Source organism: Malaclemys terrapin, chromosome 2 (assembly GCF_027887155.1).
Source record: "Malaclemys terrapin pileata isolate rMalTer1 chromosome 2, rMalTer1.hap1, whole genome shotgun sequence".
NCBI lineage: Eukaryota > Metazoa > Chordata > Testudines > Emydidae > Malaclemys > Malaclemys terrapin.
In genome coordinates this window covers 202096152-202119997 of record NC_071506.1, presented here as the reverse complement: position 1 = coordinate 202119997, position 23846 = coordinate 202096152, and the positions used below count along the sequence as shown (strand labels likewise).

The 23846-nt window shown below is 41.4% G+C and overlaps 1 protein-coding gene across 1 annotated transcript in view; it reads left to right on the top strand.

Moving 5' to 3' along the window:
* The window catches only part of STAC (SH3 and cysteine rich domain), a 109046-nt gene extending 88763 nt beyond the window's left edge, over nt 1–20283 (top strand). Inside the window, exons 8-11 of the mRNA XM_054018638.1 lie at nt 2394–2482; nt 7427–7478; nt 7576–7713; nt 17703–20283. Coding sequence (XP_053874613.1) covers nt 2394–2482; nt 7427–7478; nt 7576–7713; nt 17703–17801 — 378 coding nt within the window. The 3' untranslated portion in view covers nt 17802–20283. The remainder of the gene's footprint in view (nt 1–2393; nt 2483–7426; nt 7479–7575; nt 7714–17702) is intronic.
* The last annotated feature ends 3563 nt before the right edge of the window (nt 20284–23846 follow it).

Genomic DNA, 23846 nt, shown 5'->3' with positions numbered 1-23846 from the left:
TGACAGTTTCTCAAGGAGACAGTATTAAAGGCACAACAGTAAACTATCCTGATGCAAAGGAAAGATAAGAAGAATAGTAAGAGACCAATATGACTCCGTCAGGAGTTCCTTAATGACCTGAAAATCAAAAAGGAATGCTACAAAAAGCGGAAATATGGGCAAATTGCTAAGGAGGAGTATAAAAGAACAGCACACGTAGGTAGGGACAAAAGCAGAGGGACTAAGGCACAAAATGAGTTATACTTAACAAGGAACATAAAAGGGAATGAGAAGAGGTTCTTTAATACATTAAAATCAAAAGAAAGACAAAGAAAAGCATAGGTACTATACTTAGAAGGGAAGTGGAGCTAATAACTGATGATATTAAGAAGGCGGTGGTGTTTAATGCCTATTTTTCTTCAGTCTTCACTAAAAAGGCTAATGGTGACCAGCTACGTAATACAATTAATATGAACAACAAGGGGGAAGGAACACAAGCCAAAAAGTACAAGTTAAAGAATATTTAGATTATTCAAGTCAGCAAGATGTGATGAAATTCACCCTAGGGTACTTAAGGAACTAGCTGAAGCAATCTGAGAACTATTTCCAATTACATTCAAGAATTCACGGAGGACAGGTGAGTTCCTAGAGGGCTGGAGAATGGCAAATATAGTACCTATCTTTAAAAATGGGAACAAAGAGGACCCCAGGAATTATAGACCAGTCAGTCTAACTTTAATACCTGGAAAGATACTGAAACAAATTATTAAATAAGCAATAGAGGTTAATAGGGTTATAAGGGGCAACCAGCATGGATTTGTCAAGAACAAATCATGCCAAACCAACCTAACTTCCTTCTTTGACAGGATCACTGTCCTAATGGATAGAAAGAAAGCAATAGATATGCTGTATCTTGATTTTAGTAAGGCTGTTGACACAGTCCCACATGACATTCTCATAACTAGGGAAATGCGATCTAGATGAATTTACAATAAGGTGGGGGCACCACTGGTTGAAAAACAGTATTCAAATAGTAGTTATAAATTCACTGTCACAGTGGGAGGGTGTATCTAGTGGTTTCATTAATAACTTAGATAATGGAGTAGATAATTTGCTTATAAAATTTGTAGATGACACCAAGCTGGGAGGGGTTGCAGGCACTTTGGAGGCAAGATTAAAATTCAAAGGGACCTTGACAAAATGTAGAATTGGTCTGAATTCAACAAGATAAAATTCAGTAAAGATAAGGGCAAAGTACTTCATTTAGGAAGGAAAAATCAAATCTATAACTACAAAATGGGAAATATCTGGCTAAGTGGTAGTACTGGCGTAAAGGATCTGAGGGTTACAGTGGATCACAACTTGAATACGAGTCAATGATGTGCTACAGTTGCAAAACAGGCTGATATTTTCAGGGTGTAAGAACAGGAGTGTTGTATGTAAGACACAAGAGGTAATTGTCCTGCTTTACTGAGCACTGGTGAGGCCAGAGCTGAGTACTGTGTCCAGTTCTGGGCACAACAAAGATCTGGACAAATTGGAGAGAATTCAGAAGAGAGTAACAACAATCATAAAAGTACAGAAAACCTGACATATGAGGAAAGATTAAAAAACTGGGGATGTTTAGTCTTGAGAAAAGAAAAAGAAAACTGATGGGGGCTCTGATAGTAGTTTTCAAATATGTTAAGGGCTGTTATAAAGAGGACTCCGCTCAATTGTTCTCCATGTTTATTTAAGCCCATTACTTCCTTCCTCTGAAGCATGGGAGCTTTAGGCTAACTATTTGGAAAAGCTTCGTATTCTTCCAAGGGGGTTGTGGAATCCCCATGATTGGAGGTTTTTGAGAACAGGTTGGACAAACACCTGTCAGGGATGGGTCTAGGTTTACTTGGTCCTGCCTCAGCGCAGAGGGCTGGACTTGATAACTTCTTGAGGTCCCTTCTAGTCCTACATTTTTATGATTCTATATGACAGTAATAAACTGCAAGGCACATATCATGCAGCCCTTAACATACAGCAAAGAGCATGTTTTTTTTTTTTTTTTAAGATCTTACCCAAAATATGCACAAAGCTCTCTTTATCTGCTTCTGGAGGATGAAAAGCTGAGACAGCTCTGACAAAACTTGAACCTGTGGTTCTAGAGGGTCTAATTGTTGCAAACTTCAGAAGTCATGTTTATCCCCTAATACCCTCTTAAAACTTAAACATTTCTTTGATTTAGAGCCAACGCTGCATCTTGTCCCTATGTCTGTAATGGGATGAACCAAAATCTTGGATTGAAAGGCCCCAGAGTTCAATAAAGTTCAGATCTGGAGCCAAATATTACATCTCAGACCCATCTCTATGAAGGGCATGGCAATTCTAGCAGCCAGAAACTTACAGGTTTTCTTATCTGTTTTTTCCCCCCCTTAAAGGGACCTCTTTATAAAGACACATTACAAATGCACACCTACGTTGCCTTGTACAAATTTGTACCACAAGAGAATGAAGACTTGGAGATGAGGTAAAGTGCTGACATATTTACTTATTGATTTGACCCAGGAAAACTGAGAATGGTGCAGACTTAAATTAGTGTTGTACTTTTAATTCTAATTTTGCTATGCATATTTGTATTACATTATTTATATAAACATGGTCTCACAGCTATTTAATTATGTATTCTTTCCTTCTTTCCACTTATGAAAATGCTACAGAGTTGAGGACAGGTTTTTTACAAAGAAAATAATGGGTAAAACTTTCAAGTCATTTTGGTATCAAAGTCCAGTGAGTTGGGCGCTTTTGATAATTATGCTCTAAGTCCCATTCAGTGACTTTCAGTGAGACTTAGGTTCCTAAGTGCTGACGTCTCTTTTAGGATGGTTGACAATTTTTTTTTTTACAGAAAATTGGATTTTCAGCGAAATACATATTTTTGCAGCATCTGCTTTCCCTGAAATGTTAATTTTTTTTTTAAATCAGAAAACGACAAACTTTGTTTTGTTTTGGCCAAAAATAATTCAATTTTCAGCAACCAAAAAAACTGAAAAAATATCAGGTTTTAAATTTGGGGGGTTTTGACAAAAAAATTTCCACAGGAAAAAGAATCCCATTTTCTAACCAGATCTAGTGACAAGGTCGGAACTTCTAAGTGTTATATAACTGATTGCCCCCCCCAGAGATTTTGTCTCAGAAAAGGGGAATGAGGAGGATCTCAAGATGGTGAATGGCTGCTAGTGTGTTTTCATGTACAATATATGGAAGGTTGGTTTGAATTGCAAAATCTTCTGGTTCAAATATCTTTTCTTTAGCACTTTTTCATGTAACCCTGCACTAGTGCTGCCTTGTCAGTCTAACAGGGCCTATCCAAAGCCCCAGTGAAGTCAAAGGGAATTTTGCCATTGACTACCCTGGGCTTTGACAGAGGCCCACAATGAGTAGTTTGTTGCAGAGACTTTAATAGGCTCTAGGAGTGCTGGCTGCTTTGGGCACAGTTCACAAAACAAATCATCTCTCTTCATGATTTACCCAAGGTCAAACCAGTCAGATGCTGACTCCAATAAAATATATGTAACCCTTCTGCCCATAAGAGTTGGCAGCAACAAGGGCTGCATTCAGTATCTAGGGGTTCCGTTTCAATAACACAATGCAAAACCGTCTCGAGTCCTCACCCAGTGAACTGGGACAATTACATACCACCCCCTGGGTGCCTCTAAGAGGCAATACTTCCCCTCTCGCAAGCACAGAGTCTAAGTGTAGCAAAAGCCTTTTAATAAAGGAGGAAAACAATGCGGCATTATGTTGGGGAAACACCACAAACAGGATTCATAACACAAACCATGAGCAAAAGACCCACCCCCAAGTAAGTTTGGCAGTGTCCTTTTCCCCTCAGGGTCTTAGGTCCAGCAACCCAACAGTCACCTCACCCACAGTTTCTGTCCTTGGTCAGTGTAGCCCCCAGAGTTCAGAAGTTCATCTGCAGAGTTTATCTCCCAGCCTGGCTGGAAGTGGAGGAAAGATATGGGGGCATCTTACATGCTCCGCTGCTCGGGTTGATGGCCGATTGCCACATCTCTCCCTGGGGTTCTTGACTGCCAGCTGTGCCTCTCCACCAGCCATCCTGCTAGCCGCCCCTCTCTGCTAGCCATCCTGCTAGCCACTCACCAACTTGTCTTCAGCCCCCCCCCCTCTACTTAACACAGCTCTCATTGATTTCAGCTCTTAGTAACTTCAGCTCTTTAGTGTTTTTCAGCTCTCAATGATTTCTGCTGTTAGTAGGAGGGGCCTCAGTGCTAGCACACTCAGAACCACTAGTCCAAAGTAGGTCTAATGCTTAGACCTAGGAATCAGTGATTACAGCTCTGCAGCTCCTAACAAGACTCCTAACTGAGTCAAAATTAACATCTTATTACACCATGGCAGGGGGTGTCAAAGTGGTGTTTGCAGCCCCATACTACTAGATACACATGCCTATCCCCAGCATTTCTCAATTCACTGGGTTTTGGAACCCATGTCCCTTGCCTAGCAAGTGCTACTTAGTTGAGGGTGAGTCCCTCCATCATAAAATGCCAAGTACAGTTCTACTGTCCTTGATTCACATAACCAGAATAACAACACTTTATTACTCCTGCCCCAATAACAAAGAGACTGGGGATCCCACAGCACCAAAATGACCATTTGGGCAAGCAGTCCATCATGCTAGGCGGGGGGGGGGAGGTGTGCCCATGCAAACGAGATCAGCCCCTGAAGTCCTTTTCCACAGCTCACCACCAGATGTCAGGGTAGAGCTCATTCTGACTCTGCTTACATATACTTACAAAGTCACTCAAGAAAAGTCCCACTCTTCAGCATCTTTCTATTTCCCAGTTTTCAACTGTGCCCTCTCCTTGCTCAAGATCGAGCTACCATTTTGCATGGCTGGCATTTTTCCATGATTGCTTTGTTTCAGGTGTGATAACTGGATAGAAAATAGCCACATGCAGGATGACATTTGCTAGGAATCCAGAACCCCTATGTCTAAATGCACTGCATATTGGACTCTCATTTTGCATTATTGATTTATTTTGGTTTATGCACTCACTCATTCGATTAAAAAGGAGCGCCATCTTAAAATGTAATGTAACCATGCTTCCCAAGGACGTCTAATAACCCAGCAGCTGAACCACGTACTCATCCCCTGCCAGAGTCCTCCCACACCCTTATAAAAATGTGCCTTGCAGTCCGTCCTGATGGTTGATAAACGAGGACTGCTTTGGATTGACTTGCCTTCTCAGTTGAGATGCCAGCTAAGTTTTCGATTAGTGCCACTTGTTATGGTGATAGATTTTTGTGTGTGGCCCAAAGCTACCCCAATGAAGAGCATCAAATAATCACCAGATAGCAATGCTGTTTGGTTGCTACTGACCTGGGTTGGATTCACACTGGTCACTGCGGGTTAGATTTTTGTTTAAACCAATGGGAGTAATACACCTAGGTAGTTTTGAAAATTCCACTAGGCACCTGTGTGAATCTTTAGATGCCTAAATACCTTTTGAAAGATGGCCCAAAGCACTTTAAAATCGTTGGCAAGCATTATTATCCCCATTTGATAAAGGGGAAAACAGAGACAGAGAAAATAAAGACTCAGTCCCTTGACTTTAATGGGAATGGGTCTGGCTTTTAAGTGACATAGCTAGGAATCAAACCCAGGTCTGATGTGCTGTCACTGGCGCATGCTGTCCAATCAGTTCCTGACATGTTCCAAGAAGACTGGAAGCTTTATGGTTCTGTGATGTCATCACTCTTGTACAAGGAGTTCAAGATAGGCTGTGGGGAAAGCTGGAGAAATTAGGGTTCAGCTATTGCCCATTAATTTCAGTGAATTCAAAACCCATTGCCCCAAGGAAAGGCTCACACCCAGCAGAACAGAGCTCTTGGAGCTGGTCACATTGGGAAGTAGGCAGAACTTACTTCCAACAGCACAGTGTGTCATGTTTGTGTAACAACTTGATGCAGCACCAAAGTGGGTCTTCAGATATCTGCTGCACTAATGCTGTAGGCTAATATTTCTGGCCAAATTATTCTCCCAGCCTGAGGCTGTAACTAGTCAGCTGCCTTATGATACTCAGCAATTACAGCATGACTCCACACATTATAAAGGTAAATATGTCCCATTTGAATCAAAAAGACATTTCTGTGTAGAATTACATCCCTGCTGATTAATTATATTTGTCAGTTAAATAAAACTGTTTTCCTGCTGCCTTCCTTTAGCAGTAACAGCACGAGAACCTGGCTGATAAGATTCTGTGTCCCAACAATATTTAATGCCTTCATGTTACATGGTGATCCCTGTTACAAATAGGTATTTCTAAGCAGTTTCAGACTAAATTGGAAGCAAAGGACATCACATAGGAGTTGCTATCTTACAACAAAAGTCTTTCTATAAAAAGGAGGGGAGGAGATTGTGTATTCTAAACTGGGATGTCAGGTTCTAATTGCTGAGGTACGGTGAAATTTGGTTTAATACATCACCCACCACTTTCACAGCCCTTTACTGCTCCTGTTGAATTCAGTAGCAAAACTGAATGGGAGTAGGGCCCAGGCTCTGTATGGATCAAACCTTAGGACCATATTGGGCCAAACCTTAGGGCCCTAGAATGGATGACGTTGGGGAGGGTTAAAGGCGCCTTCTCTCTGCCAAGTGCCTGCATTAGTCAGGCACAATAGTAGTCCTTCCACTCTAGGGAGCACAGGATCACATCAAAGCGGATGGGGAAAAATGGGGGTCATGGCCATGTGCCCCTCAACTTCCACCTAATGCAACCCTCACCAGTCCCTGGCTCACCGGCCAGAACACAGAAGGAGAAGACTGTCCCATTCTATAGAATGATGTCACATGCACTCTCCCCTTCCATGTGTCAGGTTGCTGGGCCAGAGATTATGCTTGTGAGGCAAAAATCCCTCAGTGTGTTCACCCTGGTATTGTACCCTGCCAAACTGCCTCTAACATGAGCCAGTGCAAAGAACACAGGGCCAAATCCTCAGCTGGTATTTATTGGCACAGCACCACTGACTTCATTCTGTCCCCACTCAGCTGCAGGTAAAAAATGTTACAGTTTGTGGGAGTATCAGCAGAGCCATGCGGGACCTGATATCTCCACCTTGGCATCAAAATGCACAGGAGAATTCAACGGGACAAATTTTGCACCCAGTTACAATGATCCAACTATGTTGGCATCACTGAGCTTTGCACTTGTATAACTGAGCAGAGTTTGACCCTCTCTCACCTGGCAGATGGAGATTTTGCTTCTGTGCTCGTATCTGACTTAGGAAGTTCTCATTGCTTCATGGATCCACATGTAGTGATTAATGAGATATAACGATCAAGGCTGGGTTACCCTTCTAAGAGAATTTCACTATGAATGCTGATGTGCTGTTGCAATTAAGACACATCTTAATCGAAATTCCCGACATCTGTCTTTTCTAATTATAGACCAGGTGATATGATCACACTGCTGGAGGATTCTAATGAAGACTGGTGGAAGGTATGTGCCAAATACTCTATATCCTTTAACAAAATAAATTAATGGTATTTATAATGAGTATGAAGGTCATTCTTCTGTCAATGTGCTTGCTCTGCAGGGGAGAATTGAGGACAGAATAGGATTTTTTCCCGCTAATTTTGTTCAGAGAGTGCAACAAGACGAAAAGATTTTCAAGTGCGTCAGAACATTTATTGGATGCAAGGAGCAAGGACAGATTACTCTGAAAGAGAACCAAGTAAGTGAAGTACACCATTTACTGTACATTAAGGACACAGTTTGCGTCAGATGAAGTGGGTATTCACCCACGAAAGGTTATGCTCCAATACATCTGTTAGTCTTAAAGGTGCCACAGGATTGTCTGTTGCTTTTTACAGATCCAGACTAACACGGCTACCCCTCTGATACTAGTGTACCCAGTAATCTGCTTGATTTCATTAGAAGTTTTGGGTGTGCAAAGAAACCATGAGTAGACTGTCACAGCACACAGAATTTTTTTCAGTAAATATTATTTATATTGTGGTAATACCTAGTGCCCAGTCAGGATCATGGCCTCATTGTATGTACACTAGAGCTGTGTAGGAAACTGTTTTTTCATCCCCCGATAGTTTTCAAGATTTTAAAATTTCTTCATATGCCAACTCAGGCTGAAAAATCAAAATATCAAACATTTTCATGAACATATCTGAAAAAAAATTCAGATCAGGCCAATCTAAATGTTTCTTTTCAACAATTTTGATACATTTCATTTATGTTGGCCTTTTAAAACCTTTATTTAATATAAACTAACTCAAATTTCAAAATGAAGTCATTTTGAACCAGAAAATGAAACTTTTTGTTTTGAAATTTTCAAAACAAGATTTTTCAACCTTTTATACACTTTTTTTTTTTTTTTAAATCAAGATATTTGTGAAAACCAACACTTTCCTGCAAACAGTTTTGATTTTGACAAATCAACATTTTCCATGGAAAAAAGGTTTTGTCAGAAAATTCTGACCAGCTGTACGAAACACTGGGAAGACAGATTGTGCCTCAAAGAGTTTATGGTCTAAATCCTCAATCCCACAAAGATTTATGGACATGGTTAATTTTACAGACTGTGAATTGTCCTAGTGACTTCAGATGGGACAACAAACAATGCATAAAGTTAAGCACATATGTAAGTTTGTTGCAGAACTAGGGCTTAATTTAAGACAAGACTCAACAAATGTGTTTAACAGACAATAAGAGGGAAGGGGAGGTTGAGGGTAATAGTGACAGGAATGCTGATACATGGGGCAATATGTGAACAACTAGAGGCATCCAAATAATTCAGGATGGGATTTTCAAAACTGCTTTGCATTGGGCCTGACCTTGCTCCCACCGATGCCAATTCCCAAAGGCTTGACTTCAAAGGGAGCAGTTAAGATAACACCATCCTTAGATATCTTTTCATTATCATTTTTAAATGCCTTATCATTCCATAACTCCTTGTTCCTCCCTTTCCCTCTCTTTCCTACGCACTGATTTTTTTAAAAACACCCCTGTATAATATTTTTTTCACTGAACTCACACTATCTATTCACTCTGAAGGTCTTTGATCAAATCCTCCTCTTTAATATTGTTTTTAAACGTGCACACAAAATGATGGGCATATCTTCCATCTGGGGCTACGCCTTTGGTGTGTTCTTATTTCAAATTTGATTTTATAACTACTTTTCCTGAATACTGAATGGACCCAAGTGAAGTCAGTGGAGGGCTTCTATGGGATTGCACTGGTGTAAATGAAAGCAGAATTTGGCCCATTCTACATTAAAAGAACATCAACACTGTGACAAACACAGTAACATAACTAAGGAAACGAACAACTAAGGGAAAAAATATAGCCTAGGATCTCTGATACAAAGGGACATCAGCTTGAAATCTTTCTCAGTACATCCTGATAGAGCTAATTATTTCCCCCGCTTCATGGGGCTTTTTCTTTCCTTTGGAGATTTGCATCACATCTCATATCCCTAGGGGCCAAATTCTGTGCTAACTTGCATTCTCTGCAATGCAACTGACCTTAATGCGGTTGAATGTGTGTCTAGGTCAGCACAGAATTTGGCCCCTAATGTTTCTTTAATGTAGCATTTGCTTGTGACATTTGTTAGCACTTCAGTTTGATGATGGGTTAGGATATTTCACCCCTTTGATGTAGAAGAATGTCTAAGTGCTAATATTTTGTGGCAACATCAGCTCTGTAAATAAGATATTGGAAGAGCAGTACTTGGATTATATAGTTTGACTGCCTTCCTGCAGCAAGTACATTAGGCAGCACTGAAGCTGTTAAAGTGAGATAAGCTGCATGAAGTATTTTACGATCACAGTAAATTAATGCAAATGTCTTCACTGTGAGCCTGATTTTCCACTGCCCTGCACCTTGAGTGGTTATTTTCATCTGTGCAAAAGGATGGGAAAAACATGATCCAATCAGGATAGTAGGGGTTTATACCACTTTGCACTGGTGTGAATGACTAGGTAAGGGGGAAGGGAGTGGGGAATCTAGCCCTGTGAATGTGATGTGTCAACATGAAGGTAGATTGACAGATGATTTGTGTGATTAAATCAGATTATAATGTTAAGCACATGATATCCTGTCAGTTAACATGACTACCGTTGTAAATGCTATGGATCAGTTTTCTTGTATCATTTCCCATAAAACTATAATTTCTAAAAGATCTGGTATAAAGTCTGGCACTTGTCTCTAAGCATGAAACCATCCTATTGTCCTTCTTTCATAATAGGATTGCATGGGAGCTATCATCAGGAGCAGCTCATTGTTTCAATTCAATATATGAGATGAATAGAGGTGGACTAATTCATCCTGTCTGTCAACCCCTTTGTTCCCTTTTAGTAAGGATGAGCAAACTTGTCTCGCTTAATTCCAAACCCATGCAAACACTGAAGTTCAACTTGAATGCTATGGGTTCTCTGTCTGCTTAGGAGAAGCTGGGGGAAAGGGAGTAAAGAGGGGGAAAATGTGTTCAATGGAAAATAGAGCACAGAAATCAGACAGAATGAACAAGTAAATTCAGAGGGATCTGAGGAAAAGATGTAGAGACTGAGAACAAAATCTAATGAAGGAATAAATGTAGGAGGTCAAATTATGACCACCCACTTCAGGGAGATGCAGGAGGGGAGGTGCAAGGAACCTCCATGCCACTTGGCACAACTTCCACAAAGGTCATTCTGTCACAATTCCTCCAGGAATCCCTCTCGTCATCCTGAGACTATACCTGAGGTGGTCTGATCCCCACACAGGGCTGTACTTAACTGGCACAAGTCTGGATCATTGAACCTTTTTTTAAAACAAAAAAATGGCTTTTTGACCATTACAATTTTTCCTCACCAAAAACTATGTTTTTGCTATGATTTTTCATTAAAAGGTTTACTTTTCAAAAATCAATTTTTAAATGTTTGTTTGTCTCTCTTTTTCTCCATTCCTCTTTTCTATTTTGCCACTGGAAATAGAAAATGGGAAAGGAAAAAAGGGGACGAAAAATGAAAAACAAGAAAGATTCATGTAGGGAGATTGGTTTAATCAAAAACCCAAAAATTTCAGTGGACATTTTTGAATGAAATGAAAAATGTTCATTCCTTTTGACATATTTTTTTGGAAAATACATTTTTCAGCTTTGGACACAAGTGTGGCTAATATACCTGCTCTACACAGTTCACCACTCATGCCAGCCTAGCTTTTGAAGGAAAAGGAGAGATTCTTCAGTCCCAAACATAGAGCTCAGGCTTCTGTTTAGCTAGGAAAACTGCATAATTCATTTAACAAATTCATGTAAATTATATTAGCACAGATTCTCCTCATTTTACATGGATGTAAATTGACTGGGTCAAAATCTGTGCTGGCCCAGAAGTCATACGAAAAGCATGTGTGACAATGAAGTCAGTGGGGTTACGCCAACAGCGACCTGGCCCGTTGAGTTTAATGTGAGCTTCTCATTTTCAAATATAGTGCTTGTCACCAAGGGCCTTCATACTGCAGGATGCTCCTGTTGATGCTTGAACATAACTCCCTGCCGCGTTAGTGGGTGTTATGTATGCACATCAGGAAGAGAATATACAAACCTTAAAGTGCTCGGTGCAGAAAATGAGGAATTTTTTGTATGCACAATATTATATCAAATCGGCAGCAAAAATTCATAATCATAGTCAAAAATACCGGCTATTTTCAAATACAGGCAAAGAGATTTTCAGCATCCTAGGCACCGTGGGCACGTCTGCCTGTGTCTTTACTTTGCACACTTTCAAACACTTTGAGTGTCAGGTTCATCCAAACCTTTATGGCAAAGCTGATGCTGAGTGTATGTCTACACAGCCCGCAGAAGCAGGCCTCTGAGCTTAGATCAGCAGACTCAGGCTAGCAGGGCTCCTGCTAGCACTCTAAAAATACCTTTATAGACAGCACGTTGACATCGCAGCTTCAGCTGGAGTTTGAGCTCTGAAACCTAGGGAGTGGGGTGGGCATTAGAGCCTGAGCCCCAGCCCGAGCTACAACTGCAAAGCACTGGCTACATCACTATGTTTTAGAGTCTAGGACAAGCCACTCTAGCCGGAGTCTGTCGATTTGGGTTGGGAGGCCTGCTTCTGTAGGCTGTGTAGACAGGGAGGGGTAGCTCAGTGGTTTGAGCATTGGCCTGCTAAACCCAGGTTGTGAGTTCAGTCCTTGAGGGGGCCCCTTTGGGATCTGGGGCAAAATCAGTACTTGGTTCTGCTGGTGAAGGCAGGGGGCTGGACTCAATGACCTTTTGAGGTCCCTTCCAGTTCTAGGAGATAGGATATCTCCATATATTATTATTATGCTAAGGAGGAGAAGGGAAACAGCACATTTTGCTCCTCCCTCTCTTGCATTATGTAAGGATTCCACTTCACGTAAGAGCTCTTGAAAAATTCATTATGAAAGATGAAACTCAGCCTAGGAAAAAAGCATTCTTCAAAGACATCAACATTTTTCATGCTAGGGTTCAGTGACAGGCTTGAAACTGGTTCAGAAGAAAAATTTCTCTATAGGGCTCAATTCTGTGCCTCCTAGGAAAAAAAAATGTGTATGCAGTGTTGTAGCCCAGGATATTAGAGAGACAAGGTGAGTGAGGTAACATATTTTATTGGACTAACTTCTGTTGGTGAGAGAAGCTGGTCCAATAAAAGATATTACCTTCTAGAAAAAAACGTGAGTTTTGCTGTTGATTTCAGGAGAGTAAGAGCAGGCCCTTATTTTTGAGTTTGAAAACCAAAGCTAGCCAACTTTTGCAGGTTTTCAGATTTTGAAACAAAACTCTTGCATGACACTAGTTGTGTAAACTTTCCCATTAGAGATTGTGTCCTCACATGGATGTGAAAATGTTTCTCTAGCCTGAAATGTCTGACCCAGCATATCAGTTCAATAACACAGATTCTGTAGCCCTCCGTTTATACGTTAGCAGGTCTTAAGTGAAACTCTGCTCAAAAAAAGAAATCCGCATATTGAAACATATCTAAATATATATAATTATATGAGCTATGTTTGAAAACAATACAATTTTAACAATAAAAATTGTATTGTATTGTAATACAACATTAACAATAAAATTAACATTTTGACCATAATGGCCTTTAAAGGACTCAAAATAATCTATTGTTTGAACCTCTGTTTATTATTCTCCCTAATTTCCTATTTAAAACAAAGGAAATGAACACTGGAAAAAAAGCCTTGAGCCAGATCGGCAGCTCCTGTAAATTGGAGTAGTTCCATTGAAGTCTATAGAGCTACACCATTTTATATGAGCTGAGGATCTGGTCCCCTGTGCTTCCAAAAAGTTGAACTACTATAATCCAAAAGGTCCAAGGTGGCAAATTTCAGAGTAGCAGCCGTGTTAGTCTGTATCCGCAAAAAGAAGAACAGGAGTACTTGTGGCACCTTAGAGACTAACAAATTTATTAGAGCATAAGCTTTCGTGGATTACAGCCCACTTCATACCCAAGGCTAACAGTCAGTCCTTTAATCCAGTCTTTTGCTTCTTGGATAAGCAGATGCCTTCAAAAAGGGGAGTTGTAATTTTCCATAGTGTACAGTGCAGCAAATCATAGAGAAGTAACTAGAGAGATCTGAAAAACTAAGCAGAAGGATCGACGCATTTATCAAAACACGGCAATGTAAATTGTTTCTATTACATAAAGAACCTCCCAGGAAAGAGGCATTGCTACAACTACAGAACTAGCCTCTGTGCTTATAACTTGACACTGCTACATAGCAATATTGTACTGACATGCTGTTAGAACACCCAAGCCCAATAACTGGATAGACTCTCAGGGCTTTGTACTAACACAGCTTTAGACTTTGCTGTCCCTAAGCACACTGAAACTCATGCTCCCAGCCTTGCAAGTTTTTGAGTTCCCATCCCGAAATACTGTAAAGGGGCCTGATTTTCCCTGGATAGTTGCTCAGCATTCTCTGAAAACCAGGCCCCTTTAAGGTATCTCAGGAACCTAAAATTGAGATCCCCCCCCCCCAAAAAAAAAACACTAATTATGTTTGAAAATTTAGGCCAAACTAACTTCCTTCAGATCAGTGGAGGGCAGATCTTCCTCCAGGCCATTCTTGGAGCTGAAGTTATCAATGGCTTGGCGACTTGAAATCTGTATCCCTGTTGTATTAAAGAGTAACAGCCGTGTTAGACTGTATCCGCAAAAAGAAGAACAGGAGTACTTGTGGCACCTTAGAGACTAACAAATTTCAGAGTAACAGCCGTGTTAGTCTGTATCCGCAAAAAGAAGAACAGGAGTACTTGTGGCACCTTAGAGACTAACAAATTTGTTAGTCTCTAAGGTGCCACAAGTACTCCTGTTCTTCTTTTTGTTGTATTAAAGGGACTGGCTAACACAGCGGATTGGGAATGAACTCTGGAGCCTTGCATTAGTCTGTTAGTGAGTCAAATCCAGCCCGGTTGGTAGTCATCACCATCTGAACGTTCTTTGGTAACCTGTGTGGAACGAGCTGGTGCTATCAGTCCAAATGCTAGGGCACTAGTGGGCACAAAATACATCATCACAACTGCCATCCTGGCTGGCAGTTTCAATCGAGAAGCAAAAAGAATGAATGGGGCGATTGAACTACCCTCAGGTCCCAGAGTTGGAGATTTCAGGCCAGGATTGAAATGAATTGGCAAGACAACCTAGGGATGCTTACATGGCCACACCAATTTTCCAGCTACATAGAGGGCATCAGCCTCCAGGACTGTCAATCTGATACCTTTCTAAAGTTCTAAATTCCCGCTAAAAACTGTAGTGAGTTTGTATCCAAGTGACGATTTGATGGAAACCAAGGCATGGCATGGCAATGAGAAATGGTGTTTTAAGACATGCAGGAGCCAGGGAAACATTCTGGGGTGAAAATAAGAGACAGCAGTGAAAATCAGCAAAAGCTCAGAGTTGCTGTTTGACTATTTTCCACTTGAGCCTTTTGCTCTGATGGCAAAATGCAAAGTATAGGACTCATGTGAGTTGGAGACTATTAATAATTGTGCAGTTTAAAAGATCATTTCTTAATCATTCATCTTGCCCATCTGTTAAGGGAAAAGTGATGGACAAGAATTCTTCAAGGTCAGAATATGTTGCCAAGTTCAGGGAACAGTCAGGATCCCAGCAATTTTTTTTTTTTTTAAATAGAATGGAAACAAAGAATTGGGAAGTGACTTTCTAATATTAGCTCATGTTTTCTGCCTCCAGTTCTCCCCCCACGACCACCCGCTATCTTAGAAATAGCCTGAGAAATGGTCACTTACATCATTTCTAACCTCATGAACCAGCGGCAGTGTTTCAGTGTCTGTGTTGCTAATTTATTGAGGAGTTGCTTCCCAGTTACTCATGTGCTTTGGCAGTATGGCAGCCTCCCATGCATGAACATGTCAGCATGAGTAGGTGCTGTTTTAAGCAGATTCCAATTGGATACAGCAAGCTGTAAGTGCCCAAAAGGAGTAGTCTCTCACTCCCCTGCCCTCCCCCCAAAGCCACAATATTGTTTTGCATTTATCAGCAGCACTAGTTCCACGTAGCAGCTGAGGCACTGTGCAGGTTCCCAATCTAATGTGACAACAGTTAGCAATAAGGGGCTTCAGTCTCCATTAACTTAGATGCCCTTTACAGTGCTTTAACAGAGTTACTCCTGATTTACCCCTGAGCAAGATAAGAATCCGGTCCAAGGATTACAGCTTGCGGCCAGTGCTTGAAACTGGCCAAGCTCTGGTCGATGCAGGACCTCCGAGAGGTGAAGGAAGGGAAAAAAACAGCTTAAAGCCACCTTTGCATTCCCCCAATCCCTGAGGTTGCTAGGGGCTGATCTGGCCCGCTACACAGCTTGGAGCACCTGATCTAAGTTCTTGCAGCTGTTACAGCCTCCTAAGACCTGATGTCTGGCAGAATGCCAGCTGGAGGTTCCCACAGGCAAGGACTAGAGTATTACAAGCTTGCAAGAGAAATGTCTTTGGACAGGCAGTTCCTTACGGGGATCAGGAAGGAATATTTTTACCCAATGCACAATTGGCCAAATGTATTCTGTCTTTGGCTTTTTGCCTTCCTCTGAAGCATCAGGGATTGACCATAGCTGAAGACAGGCCACTGGACAGGGGTTCTGAGGTGCTCAAGGCTATTTCTTAGAGGCCTGGCTGGTAAATCTTGTTCATGGGCTGAGGGTCCAACTGATCACCCGATCTGGGGTTGGAAAGGAATTTTTCCTCCCAAGTCAGATTTTCAGGGACCTTGGATTGTTTTCGCCTTTCTCTGTGGCATGGAGTGTGGATCACTGCTAGGTCATTTGGGTCTATCCTACCTAGTCATTTCTCTGCCCCTGCAGGGGGCTTGGGTTGCTGGTGACATCTCAGTCTGGCACAAAACATTTTAGTCTGAGGACTAAAATGCTTTAATCTAATCCCAGTTACTGGGTTCAACACAGGGATTAGATTTAATGGCCTGTTATATACAGGAGGCCAGAGTAGGTGGCCTAATGCTCCCTTTACTTCTATGAAACTATATCCTCCCACCTAATTACGAACTAAATCTGCCGCAGTTTCATAGAGGGTGTTACCACTGACAGCAGTGGGAGCTCTGAAGGGAACAGCAGCAAGGTCAAAAACCCTTTGAAACCCCAGCCTGCCATTGTTCAGTTATTGCAGAGGGGGATGAAACGAGACTTTTGTGACTATGTGAATAAGTGACATTCTTTGACCCATGAAGAATTATGCCCATTAGAAGTTAGGCATCTAAATAACTTGGAGGATCTGAGCCTATACATATGTACAATACCTGCCAGAACTGGGCCTTAATCTAAGATGAGGCATTTAGGTACTAATGTAACAAATATAAATCATCATCCATCTGAAAATTATGCAATTAGATACATTTTAGGGCCATGTGTTAGTTGCATGTCCTCTGAGTAGCTAAATATTGCACATACTGGCAGCATATTCTCCCCTGTTCAGAGACAACACCATGAAGTGATAGTTCAGCGAGCACGGTGTCAAGGATGCAAGAGTCCATCAGAGAGACTGGTCAGTGCCCCACATCACTGCTGTGGATGCATCTGTTTTATGCCTAACTTTGGAATGCTGTTTGATTTCAATAGCTTGTTTGCTGGAAGTGTACGGATCCTTAGCGCCACATTGTACACGTTGGCTTACATCTATTAAAGTGATTTGGGATGCGTTGTTTGTTTGCTGCTTGCCCAGTTGATAAACTTTACGGGGCCAGCTTTTTAGAAGACAGCTGCTCAGTAATGTGTAAAAGGCAGGCCTCTTAATGGTGTCTCTAGCTGGGCCCTCTAAAACTACACTACCTAAAATCACTAGTCACTTCAGAGAATATATTCTTTAACCTTAGTATTGTAGTAGAGTCCAGATGCTTCACTCATGATTGGCTCCCATTGTCAGAGACACTATACAATCACACACAAAGTGAGAGTCCCTGCTTCAAAACCCTTGATAGAAGACACTTCCCACTGATGCCAGAGAAAACTGCAAGTGTATACTGGCACTTCAAAAAGAAACCCTTGATCACTTTGTATATGGAGGTGGAGTTTCTTACATTTGGAGTTGAAATATAAAGGAGACAGCTCTATATACAGGCTTTATAAGCACAAAGTCTCCCCCACATAGTAAGTACTCGCTCATGGAATAAAGTAGCTGTTTATCTGACTATTTCCCCCCCTCCTCTCTTTAACTTCAGATCTGCGTGACTTCTGAAAAGGAACATGATGGCTTTATCAAAGTGTACTGTGGAAAGAAGAAAGGCTTTGTCCCCCTAGACGTCTTAGAAATCATCTGATTTCAGCACTGCACTTGCTGCAGTAGGAAAGCTTTGCTGGCAATGCCTGTCTGCCTCATCTCACACTGTGTCAACCCCGCTGGGCCGTCTTGCAGATGATCAGGGACTAGTGAGACGACCACAGCAACAAAAAAAGACACTTAGACTGTTACAGCAACAAGAAATAAAAAGATGAGGGTTGATTAAAAGAATATACATCAGGAAACCTCTAGGGGGAAAAGGGGCCAAGGAAAGTAAAAGGAATAAGGTAAGGAATGGCTGGACTAGCTCATTTTCAGTGCAAGATGGCTATTAATTATCCTGATGGAGACAGACAGACACAGACAGACAGCTGTTCTGAAGGACTAACCTCATACCTGCTCATCTGTCTTAAAAAAAGCTGTTGGAGTGTGTTTTTGTTTGAAGTGTGATTTCACGGGGGGAGGTTCAAACTGTCCTTGTAGTACAGTCTGATCTTGTAGTAAAGTGTGACTGTGATTCTAGAGTTTTGTCCACAGTATTAGCCAATCAGCATAGCGTTTAATCCCGATGTCGAGTCTCCTAACAAAGCAGTTTGGAGGCACTGTGTAAACGTCAGTCTGAGAAGTTAATGCACCATTGTCTGGACGCCAACGGCTTTCTCTTTCTCTGTGCTCAGACTGTACAAAAGAGCAGCCAACTTCTACGTCCTTTGCTTTCTCTGTATACAAACAAAACTCTTGGCACACATGGGATGTTACTGCTGCTCTGGTAGCTGACAAACTTAGAGTCCCTCCTGTTCAGAAGGCCAGGCTAGAAGTATTCCTCTGTGATTCCTTGCTCCTTTAACTGGTGGCAGAGGAAGTGTCAGAAATACAGAGGTGAGTGAGAGCCCGATGCTTGAAAAGTTTTCTATTTTTCCATGAGTATTAAGTTTGAAGAGATTTTATATATTGATCCTATTTATAAGTAGTAGATAATCAACCAAGTTCCTTCTAGAGTGAAAACGCTACTAAAGAATTGCAGTAATTGTTGGTGAAGCTAGGAATCCTCCCATTCCAGGATCAATGAGAGAGAGAAATAAACTAGGGTATCATTTAATTGTATTAACACAAAGTCTCTTGCTTCATTCACTAGATGGGAGCTTTTAGGAATCAGACTAAGCTAAATTCTGCCTTCACACACACATGCAAACCCTATTGATGCCAGTGAGGTTGCAAGAGGTGTCTGTCAGGGCAATGTTTGGCCTATTGTCTGCATCATGTAGGCCCTAGTCTTGTAATCTGTTCTGTGCATATGAACCCCTACAATGGTCTCTGTGCAGGCATAAGAGTCTGCCGGTGCAGATCAGATGGCAGCATCAGGGCCTTGGTCTATTGGTCTCATAATATTTCCCACTTGAGTTCTTACCTTTGTTGTCCAGCCTGTGACAGAACCCTACTCTATATTATTACCAGGGGTGCTGGAACAATTTTTATAGTGGGGGTGTTGAGAGCCATTGAACCAAACTGTAAATCCTGTATATAATGAAATCCACTTCAAGCTAACGGGTGCGGCATACTCCTGGTTCCAGCACCTATGATTACTACTAGAGATAGACCCAACTCAAAATCCTAAATCCATATATCCCACACAAAGGAGAAGTTTCAGATCTGCATCTGAACTTCACATGTGGCCACACTCTTTAAAATGGGCTGAACCACACAATCCTGCAGTCAAGCACTGCAGAATTATGAATCTGTATCCATAAGCCCTGGTCCTACAGCTAGATTGGCCCCCTATATGAACTGTCCATGCAGAGGCTTCCTGAGGACAATGGGGTTCCATTCAGCCTCAGAGTGCAAGATCAGAGCCAGACATTGTAGCTCTCGTCTGGCTCTCATTATTGTGGTAGTGTCAGCTGCTGAACCTTTTTTCTTCATAGCTAATGTAATCTAAACAAATCACATGTCATTTCATTTCAGACATTGTTCAGTGGGGAGATCAAAGATATATAAATGGCCTTTTTCAGTGTAAACAATGAACTACTTTAACTCAGCTTATTGTCCAAGATAATCAGAAAACTCCTGAGGGGGATGGGGGGACTGAAGATGCTGATATGGCTTAGAGACCAAGAGGAAAAGCAGCAGAAATCCTATTAATCCATCCTGCTTTATAACATTATTTTATTTGATATTCACCAATTTTTAAAAAACCTCAAATGCCTGTTACAACTAAAATTATTGCTTACTTTGGTCCAGCCTGTTATGCATAAGACTAGGGAAATCTGTTTTAATCTATACATATATGCTCTTGTTTACATGATTGCATCATACTGTGATTCCCTCCTATGTCACTCTCCTATTATTTCAGTTTCTCCCTAAAACATGCATCGTACTATTCAAAGAATAATATGAACATTAATTACAATTCACAATGGCCTTTAATCAATGTCAGTTTGATTTCTTTTGATACCAAGCAATAAATAATAAAGTGACTGAAAAGCCCCTAAGTGGATTACATCATGGTGGAGCAAGAATTACTTTCTAAATAAAAGCTTTCATGGTTATTTTTACTTTTTCCTTTTCTGTCACTGGTTGATGTGTATTTTGTCCCTGATTCAGCAAGTTGTTTATGCATGTGCCTAGCTTTAAGCAGAAGAGTAACCAATGGATCATATGGTTGAAGCCAGGCACTTGCTTAAACACTTTACTCATCAATTTTGGATGCTTTACTTTGATTTCAGATTGGCATTCCATAGTTTTTTCTACCATGTGCAGTTCATCATAGATATTTGCATTAATAAACAGATAAAGTCCAGTTCATCACTGTGGCTGGCCTATCTGGCACTTGCTCAGATAAATTGTATTTTAGGAGATAAGGGTTGTTCATATCTAATTTTATATTTTGCTTAATAAAGAACATGCAGCGGCTGGCTGGAAGGAGAATGGAGAACACGTGTATCAATCTCTTCATTGCATTGGGTATTTTATCATTACAGAGATGTTATCGGAGCACTTACTGCAGGCATCAGCAACAGGACCTGTTGAATACTTTCATTGAAACCCTATAGGGGTTGCTCCTGTCCCAACTGGAGTTTCTCCTTTAAAACATTTCTAAAACAGTTCTTCTGTAAAATAGTAGTATATACAGGATGGTGCAGTATAGCATAAAGGTTTCGTTTTATCCGTGCCGATTTGGGATAGTCAAAGTTAGCTCTTTCAGACCTCTGTTTTACAGTCCAAACCCATCAGTCTGACTACACCACGGTTTCTTGCAACACTTTCTGGAGCAGCTAGTCCTGGCCACTGTCAGAGACAGAATACCAGACTGGCTGGAACACAGGTCTGATACACTGTGGTTGTCCGTATGCTTATTCACATATTCAAGATAGAAAGACATACTATTTAGATATTTTCCTTAAGTTTGTCTCATGCTTAAACAAGTGTTTTTGCACATCAGTGAAAGTGGGGAAAATATTAAAAATGCACAAAAAGTCAGTTTTCATTCTATCCGGAATAGATGGTGGTATGAAAGATATTACCATGTATATTATTCTATATTTCACTAGCTTATTTATAATCATAAACCAACCAAACCAGTTCATTTTACACATTTTGTATGAAGGTACAAATCATCATCAAGATGTGTGCAATACGTTTTGTAAAGCACATAGTGCCCGGCTCCTAAATGTTTTCCAGTGGGACTGTGTGTCAACAAATTCCTCACATTTAGTTTTTTCCATGGCAAAAATAAGATAATCTAAGTTAAGAGGCACATAAGTGTTTATTTTTAAAGCCATTCTTTATATAGAAATCGGTAGTATGCTTGGGGAACAAACATTTGGCAGACTTTGCTCACAAGAGGCCCAGAGCTGGAACAGCAGGGTTGCTGCAAGTCAGCATGTAACTATGTGTCTTACGCTATTAGTCCTTTGTAGTCACAAGCATCAAATGGATGGCAAACGCTTAGCCCCTTTATCATCCAGCCTTATTGACTGGTTTTCTTAATGTCTTTGGGAGCGGTGGGGAGGGATAGCTCAGTGGTTTGAGCATTGGTCTTCTAAACCCAGGGTTGTAAGCTCAATCCTTGAGGAAGCCATTTAGGGAGCTGGGATAAAAATCTGTCTGGGAATTGGTCCTACTTTGAGCAAGGAGTTGGGCTAGATGACCACCTGAGGACACTTCCACTCCTAATATTCTAGAGACTCAGGTAAGTGGCACCCTGAGATAGCAAGATAAATAGATATAGGGTGCTCTCTGCATTAGACAAAGTGTCTACCATATAAATGCACATCTGCACTGCAAACATACAATATTGTAGGCATAGTCATAACAAAACACGTTCCATTTCCAAAATGCCCCTAGCTAATCACAATTAGGTTATTTTACCATATAAAAAGTACTGTACTCCAACCCTAGAACCACAGTCAGATCAATATGTAAAGCTCACCTCTTGAACTGAGCTTTCTCACTAGAACAAGACACTCAAAATATCTCTCTACACTTGGGGCTAGATGGATTTTTTAAAACAAGTGTCCAATGCACAGATGCTATGGTAATGGCACAATATGAAAATCTACATAAATGAGACAGAAACAGCTCATTGGTACAGCTAACTAAGTATCCTGCCAGGTCACTGATACCTGATGATCAAAGGAAAGTGGCATATAAATAAACAAGGGTTATTTTAGCATTGAAACAAGCTGCAATGAGAGGTCATAACAAACAATTGGGATAGTCTGCCTAAATATATATCTCAGTTGCCAACATTAAATTAATCAAGGTGCCCAAAGTCTCCGCCACAGCACTGATGATGAAGTGACAACACCCTTCCCCCCACCCCACTCGTGCGCACACATATACACACACACCCCAAACACACACACAGATGTAGAATCAGCTCTTTGGCACCCACTCTTCCCCTACTATCCCCATCACAGTAGTAATTTCCCACCCACCTACCCCCTTTGCTATGTTGGCATGCTGGAGACACCCTAGCACTGAGCTATATGCCAGACAGGCAGTGCATATTGCTGAGTGGCGCCGCCAAATCCTGTCTGCCCTCCCCACCGGCAATGACTGCATGACAGTTCCGCTGCTGAGGTCGGCTGCACCCATTGGAGAAAGCGCTAGATTTGTCCCCACAGGAACAACAGTCAAATAAAACTGACAGTTAAAATGGCAACAGGCAGGCCCACAACTTTACAGCGTGGCCTTCTTAATGACACATTACACAGCCATATGCAGACCCGCCAGTTCTTGTGTCTGTCTGCCATGGGCCATTTGTCATGACTAATATTAAACATCTGGGCCTGCCCTGATTCACCGTTAGCCCACCATCCATTCGTGTTTTGGTTGCATTGACACTCACACTTCTCCCTTGATGGCGCATCCTTTCGCTTACGCAAGCCTGCATCACAGCTGCCCTGGTAAATACTCAGTCTCGTCCCTAAACTGACTCGATCTTGAATCTCGATTTCCCTGAAACACAGGTCCTGCATGCTTCCCTACCAGTCCCTGGCCAGAAAGCTGAGTAGGGGCAAAGGGCTGATCTGAAATGGGGCCAAGCAGCAGGAGAGGGTTGCATGTCTGAGCAAAAAAACTGTGATGATTCGTTACATTTTGGAAACAGCCCACATTTCCCAGGCCTGCCCAATACGCGTTCCTCTTGCCCCCTTGCCAAGGGCTGTGCGCCTTGTAACTAAAGTCACTGCAAGGAATTCCTCTTTGTGGATTTTTTTTTAGGCTAATGATGTTGCATCTCCTTTGGCGATTTCTGTGTCACTGCAATGGCCCTGTTGAAGTACCCTGAGAATGTCTTTGGCCCCAGTTGTGCAGCACAATGTGAAATGACAAGAAATGCCCAGGCAGGAAGGGCGGGAGTTTTGTTTTTTGTGCCTTAATTTTCTGGGTGGTGCCTCATCAGATTACAATGTGAAGTGACTAAACTCCAGCACAACAGCAATGAGCATCGGTTGAAGCACATGTTTGCAAAGCCAGTCACGGAAGAGGGATGTGATGTACTAGCATTCACTACTTTACATTCATTTGGAAGGGGTATGTGGGAAGTGTTGTGTTTGGTTTTTAATCGCATACAGTGAGATGG